General features: G+C 47.1%; 1 protein-coding gene across 1 annotated transcript in view; it reads right to left on the bottom strand.

Moving 5' to 3' along the window:
• Positions 1-255: 255 nt before the first annotated feature.
• The window catches only part of LOC121544531 (exonuclease 3'-5' domain-containing protein 2), a 39,134-nt gene continuing 20,739 nt past the window's right edge, over positions 256-18,650 (bottom strand). The window contains exons 9-11 of the mRNA XM_041854470.2: positions 7,981-8,143; positions 6,361-6,563; positions 256-2,475 (exon numbers count right to left, since the gene is read on the bottom strand). Coding sequence (XP_041710404.1) covers positions 2,259-2,475; positions 6,361-6,563; positions 7,981-8,143 — 583 coding nt within the window. The 3' untranslated portion in view covers positions 256-2,258. The remainder of the gene's footprint in view (positions 2,476-6,360; positions 6,564-7,980; positions 8,144-18,650) is intronic.

Raw genomic sequence — 18,650 nt, 5'->3', positions numbered from 1 at the left:
CCCATCCACTCTGAACAATCCCCATCCACTCTGACCAATCCCCATCCACTCTGAACAATCCCCATCCACTCTGAACAATCCCCATCCACTCTGAACAATCCCCATCCACTCTGAACAATCCCCATCCACTCTGAACAATCCCCATCCACTCTGAACAATCCCCATCCACTCTGAACAATCCCCATCCACTCTGACCAATCCCCATCCACTCTGAACAATCCATCCACTCTGAACAATCAAAACAAGTCTCACAGGTACACAAATCTGAGCTTTTATTTTACAATATTAGGGAAACTGAACAGCTTCTATGGGGGTTACATCTGGACAAACTGAACAGCTTCTATGGGGGTTACATCTGGACAAACTGAACAGCTTCTATGGGGGTTACATCTGGACAAACGGAACAGCTTCTATGGGGGTTACATCTGGACAAACGGAACAGCTTCTATGGGGGTTACATCTGGACAAACTGAACAGCTTCTATGGGGGTTACATCTGGACAAACGGAACAGCTTCTATGGGGGTTACATCTGGACAAACTGAACAGCTTCTATGGGGGTTACATCTGGACAAACGGAACAGCTTCTATGGGGGTTACATCTGGACAAATGTAAATAAAAAAGAAAAAGCTGCTGGTTTCTTCAATTTAAACAAAAATGCAATTGTTGTCATGCTCAAGAACATGAAAATGTCTGCTTTGCAAACAGGTTAACCGCTCTGCACACGAAGGCCATCATTCTTTACTAACCAATGAAGCTAGTCACTCTCAGGCTACCTGTACATAGAAGCTGGTACATCTCTCAATCTGAAATGACTCGGAGGGGGAAAGGAGGTTGGAATGGAACTGTTGCAGAGGAATGAGGAGGACGCGCCCTGATGTTTTGGGGGTTAAGTTAGTTTCTCTTCTAGTGAGGGGAAGAGTCACACTAAAACATGTGACGTGAGGTGTCCTGATTAGAGAGAGAGAACACATCCGTGACCAACGCAGTGAACAGGGTGCCATTTGGGATGCATCAAATACAGTACAGGAGGAAGTGATGTCACATCACCAAAGACCACCATCCTACGCTCGACGTCGTCCTACTGAACCTGAGAACGGCGCCCTTACTCACTAACCCCCATAGGCCCTGTTCAAAAGGAGTGCACCGTACAGGGAAAAGGGGGCCATTTGTGACACATCCGATGTCTGGTCGTCCGATCACAATGTCTGATCTATCGAAGACGATAAACAACGGGGACCTCATTGTGTTATCGAAAAATGGAAGTTACCTTTGCAAAGCAAACCATTGATTTATGCACGCACACAAACGCATAGGAATTATTATCATCATTAGGGCTGAAAACCTGCAGGGGAAATTATAATTTATATTTAATGAGAGTTAAGAGCAGGTTTCAGCGTAGCCTAAAATACATGATTTTCTGAACTTGGTGAAAACCACATTTCACATTTTTATATTGATATACATAGGGCTGGTTTCCTGGCCCCAGGTTAAGTCTAGTTCTGGAGAATTCAGTCTGGAGAATTCCCATTGAAACGGCTCTTTAGACCAGGACCAGTCAATCTGCCTGGGAAACCAAACCACAGTGTTGGTTAAAAAGTGTCCATTTGCAATATCATTTGATCATGGATCCTGCAGCACTGGATCAGGAGTTCTTGATCCTGGATTCCGTTACCTCTGTCAGAACAAAAAAAAGGTCCATCTCCCTAGGCTCCAGTTCTGTCAGAACAAAAAGGTCCATCTCCCCAGGCTCCAGTTCTGTCAGAACAAAAAGGTCCATCTCCCCAGGCTCCAGTTAGGCCCCATCTGAAATGTCTCTAGATAACGCACCACTAGGGGACCTGGGCAAAAGTAGTGCACTATATAAGGAATAGGGCGCCATTCCCACACACAGCAAATGTCTCTGCTTGTCTCTGGGTCTGGTTCATTGAGGGCCTGTAGGGGGCTATTTGAGTTCAAGCAAAGCCCATGAGTCAATCGGAGTCTGTCTGTCTGGTACCTTGTAGGAGGAACGAGGCACCACAGGGTCAGGGTGACAGACCGCCTCATCACAAAAGGAGCGCCAGACGCTGTAGTCAGTCTGTCAGCTCTCTGGGATCCAGTGTGGATAACGCTGCTGCTGTTTAAAAAAAAAACTAAATGGTGATCCAGAGAAGCGGATGGATAAACGGAGAGAGAGAGGGAGAGCCTGGGTACCAATCCATTTCCTGTCACGTCATGCCAAACAGACTGGCCTTTCAGGCTAAGAAAGACTGTAGTTCAGTTGAGCTGGATGAGCAGGTCCTCGCCGTATTTGCGTAGGAACTTGCTGTGGTTGTGGCTGACGGACCAGAGAGGAGGGAGGTAGCGCGGTGTCATGGTGGACAGGAAGTGCTGCCTCCAGCGGCGCTCCAGGCCCATCAACCCCTTCAGCCCCTGCTCGGCATGCGCCTGCACAACCTTCAGCCCATGGGGAACGTAGCTCTCGTTGAAGATCCTGGGAGGGGGAGAGGGGTGAAGAAAGAGGTTCCAGTGGCCACAGATTTAAGAAAATAAACAAATCATAAAATTCATAGTTTATAATATATGCCACAGATTCTAATCCAAAGTGACTTACAGTACAGAGAGTGCATACATTTAGAGTATATGCATGTGATCCCTGCGGGAATTGAACCCACAACCTTGGCATTGCTTGCTCCTCCACAACCTCTCTCATCGTGTCTCAAGGCCTGTAGCCCTCTGCAGTGTCTGTGGTGATATCTACCTCCTGAATACCACCACCACCCACCCCTACCCTACCTGTGGTGATATCCACCTCCTGACTACCACCACCTCCACCCACCCCTACCCTACCTGTGGTGATATCCACCTCCTGACTACCACCTCCACCCTACCTGTGGTGATATCCACCTCCTGACTACCACCACCTCCACCCACCCCTACCCTACCCGTGGTGATATCCACCTCCTGACTACCACCACCTCCACCCACCCCTACCCTACCTGTGGTGATATCCACCTCCTGACTACCACCACCACCACCCACCCCTACCCTACCTGTGGTGATATCCACCTCCTGACTACCACCACCTCCACCCACCCCCTACCCCTACCTGTGGTGATATCCACCTCCTGACTACCACCACCTCCACCCACCCCTACCCTACCTGTGGTGATATCCACCTCCTGACTACCACCACCTCCACCCACCCCTACCCTACCTGTGGTGATATCCACCTCCTGACTACCACCACCTCCACCCCCCCCCTACCCTACCTGTGGTGATATCCACCTCCTGACTACCACCACCTCCACCCACCCCTACCCTACCCGTGGTGATATCCACCTCCTGACTACCACCACCTCCACCCACCCCTACCCTACCTGTGGTGATATCCACCTCCTGACTACCACCACCACCACCCACCCCTACCCCTACCTGTGGTGATATCCACCTCCTGACTACCACCACCTCCACCCACCCCTACCCTACCTGTGGTGATATCCACCTCCTGACTACCACCTCCACCCACCCCTACCCTACCTGTGGTGATATCCACCTCCTGACTACCACCACCTCCACCCACCCCTACCCTACCTGTGGTGATATCCACCTCCTGACTACCACCACCTCCACCCACCCCTACCCTACCTGTGGTGATATCCACCTCCTGACTACCACCACCTCCACCCACCCCTACCCTACCCGTGGTGATATCCACCTCCTGACTACCACCTCCACCCTACCTGTGGTGATATCCACCTCCTGACTACCACCTCCACCCTACCTGTGGTGATATCCACCTCCTGACTACCACCACCTCCACCCACCCCCTACCCTACCTGTGGTGATATCCACCTCCTGACTAACCACCTCCACCCACCCCTACCCTACCTGTGGTGATATCCACCTCCTGACTACCACCTCCACCCCTACCTGTGGTGATATCCACCTCCTGACTACCACCACCTCCACCCACCCCTACCCTACCCGTGGTGATATCCACCTCCTGACTACCACCACCTCCACCCACCCCCTACCCTACCTGTGGTGATATCCACCTCCTGACTACCACCACCACCACCCACCCCTACCCTACCTGTGGTGATATCCACCTCCTGACTACCACCACCTCCACCCACCCCTACCCTACCTGTGGTGATATCCACCTCCTGACTACCACCTCCACCCACCCCTACCCTACCTGTGGTGATATCCACCTCCTGACTACCACCACCTCCACCCACCCCCTACCCTACCTGTGGTGATATCCACCTCCTGACTACCACCACCTCCACCCACCCCTACCCTACCTGTGGTGATATCCACCTCCTGACTACCACCACCTCCACCCCACCCCTACCCTACCCGTGGTGATATCCACCTCCTGACTACCACCTCCACCCTACCTGTGGTGATATCCACCTCCTGACTACCACCTCCACCCTACCTGTGGTGATATCCACCTCCTGACTACCACCACCTCCACCCACCCCTACCCTACCTGTGGTGATATCCACCTCCTGACTACCACCTCCACCCACCCCCTACCCTACCTGTGGTGATATCCACCTCCTGACTACCACCTCCACCCACCCCCTACCCTACCTGTGGTGATATCCACCTCCTGACTACCACCTCCACCCCACCCCTACCCTACCTGTGGTGATATCCACCTCCTGACTACCACCTCCACCCACCCCTACCCTACCTGTGGTGATATCCACCTCCTGACTACCACCTCCACCCACCCCTACCCTACCTGTGGTGATATCCACCTCCTGACTACCACCTCCACCCACCCCTACCCTACCTGTGGTGATATCCACCTCCTGACTACCACCTCCACCCACCCCTACCCTACCTGTGGTGATATCCACCTCCTGACTACCACCTCCACCCACCCCTACCCTACCTGTGGTGATATCCACCTCCTGACTACCACCTCCACCCACCCCTACCCTACCTGTGGTGATATCCACCTCCTGACTACCACCTCCACCCCACCCCTACCCTACCTGTGGTGATATCCACCTCCTGACTACCACCTCCACCCCACCCCTACCCTACCTGTGGTGATATCCACCTCCTGACTACCACCTCCACCCACCCCTACCCTACCCGTGGTGATATCCACCTCCTGACTACCACCACCTCCACCCACCCCTACCCTACCTGTGGTGATATCCACCTCCTGACTACCACCACCTCCACCCACCCCTACCCTACCTGTGGTGATATCCACCTCCTGACTACCACCACCACCACCCCCTACCCCTACCTGTGGTGATATCCACCTCCTGACTACCACCACCTCCACCCACCCCCTACCCTACCCGTGGTGATATCCACCTCCTGACTACCACCACCTCCACCCACCCCCTACCCTACCTGTGGTGATATCCACCTCCTGACTACCACCACCACCACCACCCCTACCCTACCTGTGGTGATATCCACCTCCTGACTACCACCACCTCCACCCACCCCTACCCTACCTGTGGTGATATCCACCTCCTGACTACCACCTCCACCCACCCCTACCCTACCTGTGGTGATATCCACCTCCTGACTACCACCTCCACCCTACCTGTGGTGATATCCACCTCCTGACTACCACCACCTCCACCCACCCCCTACCCCTACCCGTGGTGATATCCACCTCCTGACTACCACCACCTCCACCCACCCCTACCCTACCTGTGGTGATATCCACCTCCTGACTACCACCACCACCACCCACCCCTACCCTACCTGTGGTGATATCCACCTCCTGACTACCACCACCACCACCCACCCCTACCCTACCTGTGGTGATATCCACCTCCTGACTACCACCACCACCACCCACCCCTACCCTACCTGTGGTGATATCCACCTCCTGACTACCACCTCCACCCCTACCTGTGGTGATATCCACCTCCTGACTACCACCACCTCCACCCACCCCCTACCCTACCTGTGGTGATATCCACCTCCTGACTACCACCACCTCCACCCACCCCTACCCTACCTGTGGTGATATCCACCTCCTGACTACCACCACCTCCACCCACCCCTACCCTAAGCGAGGGCGTACTCATTACAGAAACTGTTCAAGAAGCAAACAGCAAAACAATAGTTTCTATTGGACAAATTCAGGTAGGTCCCTCCCAGTTTCGTTCGCTTCACGTTTTGCAACAGAATCTGTGTAAGGAATACACCCCCGTTCTATAACCCTCCACCACCCCAATACCCTCACTGTGTCTCCAGGCCTGTGCATCGCCACCTCCTACCCCTCCACCACCCCTCTCCCCTGGTCTCACCGTGCCTCCAGGCCCGTGCAGTGTCTGGGTTCAGCGCCACCTCCTACTCCTCCACCACCCCTCTCCCCTGGTCTCACCGTGTCTCCAGGCCTGCAGCACTCTGCAGTGTGTCGGTGGTCAGCTCCACGTCGGGGTCGTTGAAGAAGCTCCTGATGACTTCCTTCAGCTCGTCTCTCCGGGACCCAGGGAGCCCCTCGCCAGCAGTGAGGAGGGCTCGGGCTGCAGAACGAACTCTCCTCCGGTCAGAGTCCTCCAGGAGACGCACCCCTTCCTCACACCCCTGGGGTTACAAAATTATCCATTTCAGTTGAGTATCGCAATATAAATGTTTTGACGATATATCTATACTCGAAGTCAGAGTATTAAAAAAAATATCCATCTTTTTAAAATGGTGCGTCAACATGTTTTCAGCACTTTTATTTCCATGACTGATCAAAAGTCACTCATGACTCCCTCGTCCCTCTGCATCAGACATATGGTCATGACTCCCTCGTCCCTCTGCATCAGACATATGGTCATGACTCCCTCGTCCCTCTGCATCAGACATATGGTCATGACTCCCTCGTCCCTCTGCATCAGACATATGGTCTGACTCCTCGCCCTCTGCATCAGACATATGGTCATGACTCCCTCGTCCCTCTGCATCAGACATATGGTCATGACTCCCTCGTCCCTCTGCATCAGACATATGGTCATGACTCCCTCGTCCCTCTGCATCAGACATATGGTGAGCAATAGGTTTAAAACATCAAATTTCCCTCCATATAGAACCCCCGCCCCCCTCCATATAGAACCCCCGGCCCCCTCCATATAGAACCCCCGGCCCCTCCCCGCCCCCCCTCCACATAGAACCCCCGGCCCCTCCCCGCCCCCCCTCCATATAGAACCCCCGGCCCCTCCCCCGCCCCTCCCACATAGAACCCCGGCCCCTCCCGCCCTCCATAGAACCCCGGCCCCTCCCGCCCCCCTCCACATAGAACCCTCCCCGCCACAGAACCCCCGGCCCCTCCCCGCCCCGCCATATAGAACCCCCGGCCCCTCCCCGCCCTCCACATAGAACCCCGGCCCCTCCCGCCCCCCTCCAAAGAACCACCGGCCCCTCCCGCCCCCCTCCATTTAGAACCGCCCCCCATATAGAATTGGCACCTAAGTATCGTGATTATATCCTATCGTGAGGTCCTTGGCAATTCCCAGCCCTAACACACCCCTCCCAGCCCTAACACACCCCCCACCCCCTACACCCCTCCCAGCCCTAACACACCCCCACCCCTACACCCTCCCAGCCCCTAACACAGCACCCCTCCCAGCCCTAACACACACCCCCTCCCAGCCCTAACACACACACACCCCTCCCAGCCCTAACACACACACAACCCTCCTCAGCCTAAACACACACACACACACACCCTCCCAGCCCTAACACACACACACACCTCCCAGCCCTAACACACACACACACACCCCTCCCAGCCCTAACACACACACACACACACACACACACACCCTCCCAGCCCTAACACACACACACACACCCCTCCCAGCCCTAACACACACACACACACACCCTCCCTGCCCTAACACCCCCTCCCCTGCCCTAACACCCCCCTCCCTGCCCTACCACCCCCTCCCAGCCCTAACACCCCCCTCCCTGCCCTACCACCCCCCTCCCAGCCCTAACACCCCCCTCCCAGTCCTACCTGGGGGGCAGCATGTTCATCAGCCAGCTGCTGCTTCAGGAAGCCGTCGTGGACGTTGGAGGCCCCGTGACAGGAAGTGCACAGCAGCAAGATGTCATGGGAGTTGTGGTCCTTCATCTCCGTGGGGAAGTGACGTCTGTACTCGTGAGGAACGATGTTCTTCCTGTAGGAGCAAGAAGAGGGGGATGAGGAGGGGGCGTTCATTAGGTCAAAGCAGGGGGCAGTGACCAGGTCAAAGCAGGGGGCGTGAACGTCATTATATACATCGAGCTGCTAGCGTTCCAGACGTCAATGTAGCACTTCCACTTCCTCCCCCCATTAGGCGGTCTCATTGAACGGTCATGGCCTCCACCTGAATAAAGGTTCGTTACGCTGCAAATTATAGGTCTTTTCACATTAATAAATAGTACTAAGCCCAGCTCTGTATGGTGGAGTGGGACCAACCTGATGTAGGAGTTATTGTAGTGTATGGAAATTATGACTGTTTTAAGTGGAACTGAACGTGTGCTTTGTTTAAAGGAACCGAGGGGGGGATGGTTTATGATGGTATTTGAAATGTGCCTTTTTGAGGATGACGCCCGAGGGGAGACTGGTGATTGGCCAGAAGAGGGGGTAACCCTTATTTTGGTATTGTCTATATAAGAAGGGTTTTAGACAAACCCCAGAGCGGTTATTATAATTCGAGGCAACTGCTCTGCAGACAACGCGTGTCTGTAATTTATGCTGTAACCTCGTGGTATGAATAAAAAACTTCTGACACGATGCAGCATAAACCGGACTCTTTGTTGACAGCGATGATGACCACCATTCATCATATACGACATAATGGCGCCCAACGTGGGGCTGGGTTTGCGTCTCTTCCTTGTTTCAGTCAATCGCCGGGCTAACTCTCTCTGAGGCATGGCCGGAAAAAAAGGGTGAGTGTTCTTACCGCTCGGAGTTTGTTAGATTGGATATGACTTGTGTACACTGAAGAGATGTTCCATTATGACCTGGCCTCTGGTGGCGTTATCGCTGTTGATTGGGAGTCTGATAACAAATATTCTAAATTTGGTTGATGGTTAAACGGGGAATAATAGCATGTTTTAGGACAATGGATTGGTAGACAATAAATGTTGGAAGACGTCTGCATAGTTAGGGCACCCGGGAATCTGGAAAAGCCCTCCGATCGGGCGATTCTTTAGGAATGGGCCATAAAATCCCTTTGCAACGCGTTATGTGGTGTAAGGTTAATTCTGGGAATTATTAAGCTGGACGAATTATATGCATGTTATATACTCATCGTATGGTTGACGAACTATAATGCTTGGGGTAACCTCTCTATGATTATCCAGAACTTACGGCAACACAAAGTTAGGAGATATTACTGATAGACAATGATTTGGCCACGGTGCGGGGTGTTCATTTGTATAGCTAGTAGGCCGCAGTTTGCTAGAGGCTGAAGCTAAGGCTGGATTGTTTTGGGCCACGTGGTGCCTCGTGGCTAATGTTTGATTGTTTCAGGCCACGTGGTGCATCGTTGCTAAGGCTAATTTTTGTAAGGCTAGGGTGTGATGCTACATTCTACATGGTGGCTGAGGTGGATGCTAATGCTACATGCTAATTGTGTTTTGTGCCGCAGTGTACCTTAGGCTAAGCTAAATGCTAATGCTACATGCTAATTGTGTTGCGTGCTACATGCTAACGGATATCCTTAGAGATTCCATTGCGATGGATTAAAGTCTCTTAAACTTGTCACTGTTTGTAAGTCAGGTTGTATGTTTTGTGAGCGCTGTTAAATGTTGGTTGACTAGGAGGAGAACGAAAGTACAGCTGGACTGTTATCGATTTAGTGGAGGTGAAAACGTGTTTTTGATTGGATGTGCGCATGCGTGATTTTACAGGGCTAGAGCTACGACATGCGGTCGTGCTGAGCCTACGAAACAAAATGGTGGCGTAAGGTCATATGTTGTTTGGGGGTTTCTTTTAGGGGTTTAATGGCTACCGAAAAGAAAGGTGAACATGACTCTTTTAAAATCGTTAAAGTAACTGTTATGTGAACGTTAAACTATTTGTAGAGATGTAGTAAAGTTATAAATCAAATATATGTTGACTGAGTATAATTAATTAAATTAAAGGACGATTAAAATTAAATGAAATGTTTTGGAGCTATTTATTTAATAAATGTATGGGCATGCGTTTAATTTTGCGACACTACACTACAGAAAGGGGGAGTTTATGGCACGAGATTAGGGAACGTTTTGTTGTACGGCACTAGACGGCACCACGATGGGATGCTGAAACTCAAGCATGAGCTTAAAATGATATTTGCGCATGTGTGGAATTCTGTAAAACAACACATTGGTTAAACTGCAGGGGGAGACAGAGGAACACAGACGATGGAACAAATACGCATAAAGAGATTTTAACACGAATCTTATAAGTTTAAACGGCGGTGGGTTAAGATGAAACTTGTTTGGGTACCTATTGAATTTATAAATTAAATATATGGTAACGGATAATAATAGAGTGAATTAGATAATTAAATGACGGATTAAAATCAAGGTTTTTGGGCGATCTATAATTAGTCCTGAGTTAAAGTCTTAGAGCGAATGTAGAACGGACGAATATTGAATGTGGATAACTTGGTTAATTGCATAAACTGCTGAAATCTTGTGTGTTTCTATGTTTTTGAAATATGAGAGAAACAGGGAGCGAGACGACAGGAGGAGAGAGAGAGGGGCTGACGGGTGCGTGGCGTGACGTGACGTCACAGAAGATCAGATATCAGGCTAGGTTACAACATTTTCCAATTTAAAGAAATGTGATAATGACAATTTTGCATAGGCTTGGCAAAATACTATTTGAATAAAATTTACATTTTGGAGGCTATGTGCATCACTGGGCTGGATTACAGTTCGATTGGAAATCAGGTACTGACATTATTTTGCAAGTATGATACAAGGGGTTTATATAATAGGAAGAAACAAGGGGTTATGGGGATTGTAGTGTTGTAGGGGTACAGGCTTTGCATTAGGATTATAGTCTGAAGTTTAGTACTTGCATTTGATGGGTTATGGTGAGAGAGTCATTAATAGCTAAATTGATAAGATAGGGAAATAGGAATTGATTTTAATTATTCATTTTTTTTTTTTTTTTTTAAATTAGATTTTTAATTGATTTTTAATTTTTATGGAAATGGTTTTTGAATAAAACATTTGAATAAAACATTTAATTGAATTTTATAATAATCATATTTTTGCGTTTAAAAAAAAAAAAAAATTTTTTTGAGTTGTTTAGGTTATATTAAGAATTACAGGGGGAAGCCTACATAGGCTATATAGTTTAAAATAAGATAGTTCACAATAAAGGAATATAAAAGGGTTGTTACAATGGGGGAAAAAGATATTAGGACTATGAAAGTCATTACACGGGTTGAAATAGTGGTAATCCTTTAATTACAGTGTTGCTAGGGTATCTGGCAAGTGAAACAAAAGTTGCCCTTCATTCTCAAACAGTAATTGATAAAATAGGTTTAAAAAGTAGAGCTTAGGGATGTTTATTCTCAGCTTACAATGATCATCCAGGAGTGATTATTGCATCAGAAATATAGACAAATAATAGATAGGGTACCCGCAGAAACAACGATGAAGATGAATCCAGAAGACGGAAGAAAATGAGATGTCTGGAACGTGAAGGAGAAGAGGATGATGAAGATGAGAGTGATTGATGAGAGGTCATGGGTGGAGGTGCCTCTGTGATCAGAAGGAAGTGGCAAGAGAGGAAAGAAGGATACTGGAGACTTGATCTCTGATGAAGGTTGAAGAAAGAGAAGGGTACAAGAGCAAAGAAGAAATGGAGATATAGGCAGATTGCTTATCATGCCTGGATAAATCGAATAAGAAGTAACACGACTGGATGAAGAATTCAAGAATGGAAGGAGAAGAACACATTGAGGTCAAGAAGAGCCCACTAGTAAGAAGATGATGGAAGATGATATTTCGAGGACAGAACTTAGAAGAGAACCTTTTGAAGAATACTGATATGTCAACGCACCTGAGAAGAACAGGACGAAGAAAACTCAATCAAATACAACTTATAACTGGTGGTGGAGAAGAAGAAAAGAAGTGTTGGTTATGAAGAATCAGAGTGAACCAAATCAACAATCACTGTTACAGCTTCAACTGAACAATATTGATAATACAATGGTACCAGCCAAGGGGGTACCAGGTGTTTCATATCCACAGCCAATGTCTGGAAAGACACATAATTGGAAGAAGGAGGAGGAAGAAACAACAGTAAGAAGAAACAGAGGAAGAACAAGGAGTAAGTGAAGATCACCTGTTCTTCAGGTGAACCCTAAATATTCTAGAGTGCCTAGAATATTCGGAAGGGGGGTGTTGGCTGATAGCACCGATTAGAGAAGAACAAAGACATCCAACAATTAAAGTAAAAACAGAGGACTGTGATAGTGAATAGTGGGAACATTTATGTGTTCAGCCTAAAGAGGTTAAACATATCACTCTGTAAAATAAACTAATTAGGTTAGGATAGGGATTGGAAGTAGTAAAACAGTTTAATTACTCTTAGGGAATCAATTGAGCTCTGCTATAGAAGTCAAATAGGAATTAAAATAGACATACTAATATTAGGACAATATACCAATGGCATTGTGGGAAGAGATGCATGGTGTAAATTGAAGTGTTCAATCAGAGGCACATTCGACGACTGACTGTCTGGTAGAATATTTTAAGAAGTAGGGTTTTTGGGAATCATTTGCTTAAAAGATAATATCATAGGAAGGATGATAATCTATTGTTCTGTCTATTAGACACTGTCTGGGAAAATAAAGTTAAAAGGGGTGACTGTTTATTCTGGGTGACATTCTTACACTAAGGGATTTCAGGCTAGGCTAAAAGGTGTTTAGTCGTTTTGCCAAGTCTGTGTGTAATGAGTCAGAAGCAGGTGGGGAACTTTCCCAATCACATATTCTACAAATTTGGTGGTAAGGGATTTTGTGAAAATCAGGGGAAAAGGTTTTAAATGTTATGAGAGAAAAGATTAGATTAAAATAAGTTAGGAGTAGATTAGGGTTGGAAGAACTCTGAGACAGTAAGCTAAGTTTCAAAGTTAGTAGTAAGAGAGAGAGAGAACAGTAATGAATGACACTTTAGAATAGAAAGATCAAGGTAATTGTGGGTACCTTTTGTTATAATCAAAAGGTTTAAAGTTTAGAGGTAGAACTGAAAGGGGGAAAAAGTGACACTAGTGGTGATGGATGGAAGTACAAGTAAAGAGTTCAGAGCTTTGGGAAAACTAGGGATGAGGAAGTAACAATAATGACATCACCACGTGAGTCTATTAAAACAACAGTGAGAAGTAATTTAACTCTTTCAACATTGATAGTTATTAAAGCCATAAATATAGCGCATTTGATTATAAGGGTCCAGCATCAATTATAGGGGGAAAATACTGTTATTAGGGTTAGGAGAATAATAATTATAATATGCCATTTAGGATGATGACGTTTCTTTCACAGAGAGAGAGAGATAATTAGGGAGAATAAGTATGGTTAGCAGGATCAGAAGTAGAAGCTGTTGCACTTAGTCAAACAAGGGATTATTTTGCGTAAGGTTACAGATAAAGATCAGGGAGAATATGTGTACTTATCTAGTGAAAGCATAGAAATTTGTTCCGGTTAAGAATTATTGGTTAAAGGGCTATGTAATTCGTAAAGTGACGCTTATAATGGAAGATTTGAAGTCTGTAGAACTTTCCACAGTCACAGAGGGAGTTAAGGATAAGTTTATTACAGTAGTCACTCAAACAGTAAATAATACACAGAGTATATTGGTAGCTTTTCCACTAGAAGGAATTAAGGGTTTTAATTCATCAACTAAGTCAACAACGTTAATGGTAACTTTGGGAAGGGATTAATGATACGATGGTAATAGCAAATGTAGGAAGGATGACAACAACTTTTCTGAAATTAGAGGTAGCAAGAGGGATTCAGGAGGTTATGGTACAAATGGGATTAAAATAGGAGAGCAGATAGAAACAATATAGATTAATCTGAAATGGAGAAGATAGATTCATCATGGAGCTACAGGATGAGGTCTTTGATTTTGATGACAGACGGGAAGAGGTATCTGCAGTGCCGCTTGTTCTTCTGTTGTGAAAATTAGAGATAGATAGGCAGGTAGGAATATTTGGTTCCAGTAAATAATTCTGTAAGATCAGTGAGGAATCTTGAGGGTTGATGTCTGTTGGGGATGCCAGCACCAGACATGTTAGACGGTCGCGCGGCCTCTAGCGGGTATGGGTCAGTGTTATGCTTTGTCATAACTGTGGTATCAGCAACAGTCATTGACCGATAAAATAATGTCGTTGTCAGAACAGTGGTTTAAGCCTAGGTTTAAGTAGTGTTCTTGGGTAAATGAATTACCCTATGGGAATTGTTAAATGGGAAAGGAAAATCAGGTAACAACGGAATCCTGAAGTATTCAGGTGAAACATTGAGGGCTAAAAGTTATTTTTGTTCTAATAAAACATATGAGGTAAAGGGTATGTTTATGGGAATATCATATTGGGATGTTATATGATAACTTTGGATAAGCATGAACATAAGGTTAGAGATGACAAATATAATGTAACTTTTTATGTACCAGGTAGTAGAAAAGCAGGACTTTGATGGTTAAATGATTAGCTTTTGACTGACAATGTGACTATGGGGAATTTTAGAGATATTTAGGGGTTTGGGGGTGATAAAGCATCTATATTCTTACATTAGGGATGGACAGGATTTGGTTACATGTCAACGTTGAAGCTTCTATATGAGGTTTCTACTATTATAAGAGGGATAGCACCGGACACAGCTAAATCTAGGGTTAAAAGGGTGACATGGCTACATGTCATAGTCTTCAAGCCTATCATTGAAGGGTAAGTCTAAGGGAGAAGGGGGACTTCATTCATGGTATGGTGTAACATTTGGGAAGATAATATTGATAAATATTAGTTATACTTTGAGTCCAGATAGTTCAGATAATATCATTGGGGTTATAGATGCATTATAAGGGATGTGTTTGGGAGATTTGATAGGATTTGGTTGCAAGATCAGTTAGGCCAGTAGGGGCAGTGATGGGTCAGATTTTAGTTGCAGCTTTGATAACACTGTGTGATGTTTGTAATTTGTAACTGACCTTTGAGAAAGCTATGATTCCTGGAGACAACACTCAGATGCCGGTGTTGACTGTTCCTGATCTGGATAAAGATGGACAAGTGGCCTACTGATGGATAAATATCCTTTTTGATTATTTGAATCATTTTATTTTTATTGTTTCAAGGAAAACATTTTGTAGGGTGATTTTAGTATGATTTTAGTATGATTTATGAATCAAAAGGGGGAATGGATATTCATGCATCATTTATATATCATTTTTTAAAATTCTTAGGTGAAATTGAGGTTTAATTTGAAAGTGGTTGTTTTGCAAAGGATACTGTTTGGTCGTTTCTTTTCTTTTCATTCCAGAAGCATTTGGGGGAACATGTGACTCAAACAAGGACAATATGAAGGGACAATATGACTGGAGGAGATGAAACAAGGAGGGTGTGGCTGATTCCATCATCAACGATGCAGTGGAAGTCGAGACTACGGAGGAGATGAAGTGTAGTGGACTACATTCCAGTGTCTGCAATGAAATATAGACATATTTGATGTGTAATACATAATGGTGTCATTCTTAGGTATTGATTTTAGTAGAATGATGTTTGATGTTATTGAATGCAGATGAGGATCTTAGATGTTTTTGTTTATTTCGTGAATGTTTAGGGAAAGGACGTTTAGGCAGGGAGAGATTCCCTTTCAGGTCCAATGGGTTGACCAGCCTGAGAGTGGATGTTTCTGGATAGGATTTTGTTTGCAGGGGAAACATGTGTATTTAATGGCATCATAGTTTCAAATGTATTTACATGGTTTATGAGTTTATCTGGAGTACCGCGGTGGTTGCCTGGGGCAGAGGGACCGTGAGAGAATTTTACTGTCTTGATTGATGGATGGATGGATTTGGAACAAAGGTTGCCGGACAGTTTTTCGCTCTCACACTCCATAAAGATTTATTCATAATTCATAGTAATGTGTTCACACTTCATAAACAGTTTGTTCATAATTCATAGTAATGTGTTAACATTTCATCAACAGTTATTCATATTTCATAAGAAAGGTATTTACACTCTAGAGGAGAATGTTTTTGGGTTTAAGGTTGGGATATTCAATAAGATAAATTGTTACTGGTCATAATTATATTCTGTTTGTTTTCGAGACTTAGTTTAGTCTCGAAGGGGGGAAATGTAGTGTATGGAAATTATGACTGTTTTAAGTGGAACTGAACGTGTGCTTTGTTTAAAGGAACCGAGGGGGGGATGGTTTATGATGGTATTTGAAATGTGCCTTTTTGAGGATGACGCCCGAGGGGAGACTGGTGATTGGCCAGAAGAGGGGGTAACCCTTATTTTGGTATTGTCTATATAAGAAGGGTTTTAGACAATAAACCCCAGAGCGGTTATTATAATTCGAGGCAACTGCTCTGCAGACAACGCGTGTCTGTAATTTATGCTGTAACCTCGTGGTATGAATAAAAACTTCTGACACGATGCAGCATAAACCGGACTCTTTTGTTGACAGCGATGATGACCACCATTCATCATATACGACATTATCTTTGCCACACCACACACCCAGGTTCTCCTCACCTGATATAGGAGTCGTTCTGGCCACACCCAGGTTCTCCTCACCTGATATAGGAGTCGTTCTGGCCACACCCACAGGTTCTCCTCACCTAATATAGGAGTCGTTCTGGCCACACCCAGGTTCTCCTCACCTAATATAGGAGTCGTTCTGGCCACACCCAGGTTCTCCTCACCTAATATAGGAGTCGTTCTGGCCACACCCAGGTTCTCCTCACCTGATATAGGAGTCGTTCTTGCCACACCCAGGTTCTCCTCACCTGATATAGGAGTCGTTCTTGCCACACCCAGGTTCTCCTCACCTGATATAGGAGTCGTTCTTGCCACACCCAGGTTCTCCTCACCTGATATAGGAGTCGTTCTGGCCACACCCAGGTTCTCCTCACCTGATATAGGAGTCGTTCTTGCCACACCCAGGTTCTCCTCACCTGATATAGGAGTCGTTCTTGCCACACCCAGGTTCTCCTCACCTGATATAGGAGTCGTTCTGGCCACACCCAGGTTCTCCTCACCTGATATAGGAGTCGTTCTGGCCACACCCAGGTTCTCCTCACCTGATATAGGAGTCGTTCTGGCCACACCCACAGGTTCTCCTCACCTAATATAGGAGTCGTTCTGGCCACACCCAGGTTCTCCTCACCTAATATAGGAGTCGTTCTGGCCACACCCAGGTTCTCCTCACCTAATATAGGAGTCGTTCTGGCCACACCCAGGTTCTCCTCACCTGATATAGGAGTCGTTCTTGCCACACCAAGGTTCTCCTCACCTGATATAGGAGTCGTTCTTGCCACACCCAGGTTCTCCTCACCTGATATAGGAGTCGTTCTTGCCACACCCAGGTTCTCCTCACCTGATATAGGAGTCGTTCTGGCCACACCCAGGTTCTCCTCACCTAATATAGGAGTCGTTCTGGCCACACCCAGGTTCTCCTCACCTAATATAGGAGTCGTTCTGGCCACACCCAGGTTCTCCTCACCTAATATAGGAGTCGTTCTGGCCACACCCAGGTTCTCCTCACCTGATATAGGAGTCGTTCTGGCCACACACCCAGGTTCTCCTCACCTGATATAGGAGTCGTTCTGGCCACACCCAGGTTCTCCTCACCTAATATAGGAGTCGTTCTGGCCACACCCAGGTTCTCCTCACCTGATATAGGAGTCGTTCTTGCCACACCCAGGTTCTCCTCACCTGATATAGGAGTCGTTCTGGCCACACCCAGGTTCTCCTCACCTAATATAGGAGTCGTTCTGGCCACACCCAGGTTCTCCTCACCTAATATAGGAGTCGTTCTGGCCACACCCAGGTTCTCCTCACCTAATATAGGAGTCGTTCTGGCCACACCCACAGGTTCTCCTCACCTGATATAGGAGTCGTTCTGGCCACACACCCAGGTTCTCCTCACCTAATATAGGAGTCGTTCTGGCCACACCCAGGTTCTCCTCACCTAATATAGGAGTCGTTCTGGCCACACCCAGGTTCTCCTCACCTGATATAGGAGTCGTTCTTGCCACACCCAGGTTCTCCTCACCTGATATAGGAGTCGTTCTTGCCACACCCAGGTTCTCCTCACCTGATATAGGAGTCGTTCTTGCCACACCCAGGTTCTCCTCACCTGATATAGGAGTCGTTCTGGCCACACCCAGGTTCTCCTCACCTGATATAGGAGTCGTTCTGGCCACACCCAGGTTCTCCTCACCTGATATAGGAGTCGTTCTTGCCACACCCAGGTTCTCCTCACCTAATATAGGAGTCGTTCTGGCCACACCCAGGTTCTCCTCACCTGATATAGGAGTCGTTCTTGCCACACCCAGGTTCTCCTCACCTAATATAGGAGTCGTTCTTGCCACACCCAGGTTCTCCTCACCTGATATAGGAGTCGTTCTGGCCACACCCAGGTTCTCCTCACCTAATATAGGAGTCGTTCTGGCCACACCCAGGTTCTCCTCACC

Source organism: Coregonus clupeaformis, chromosome 29 (assembly GCF_020615455.1).
Source record: "Coregonus clupeaformis isolate EN_2021a chromosome 29, ASM2061545v1, whole genome shotgun sequence".
Taxonomy (NCBI): Eukaryota; Metazoa; Chordata; class Actinopteri; order Salmoniformes; family Salmonidae; genus Coregonus; species Coregonus clupeaformis.
The sequence above is the reverse complement of the archived record's forward strand: the minus strand, read 5'-3'. Positions and strand labels throughout refer to the sequence as shown.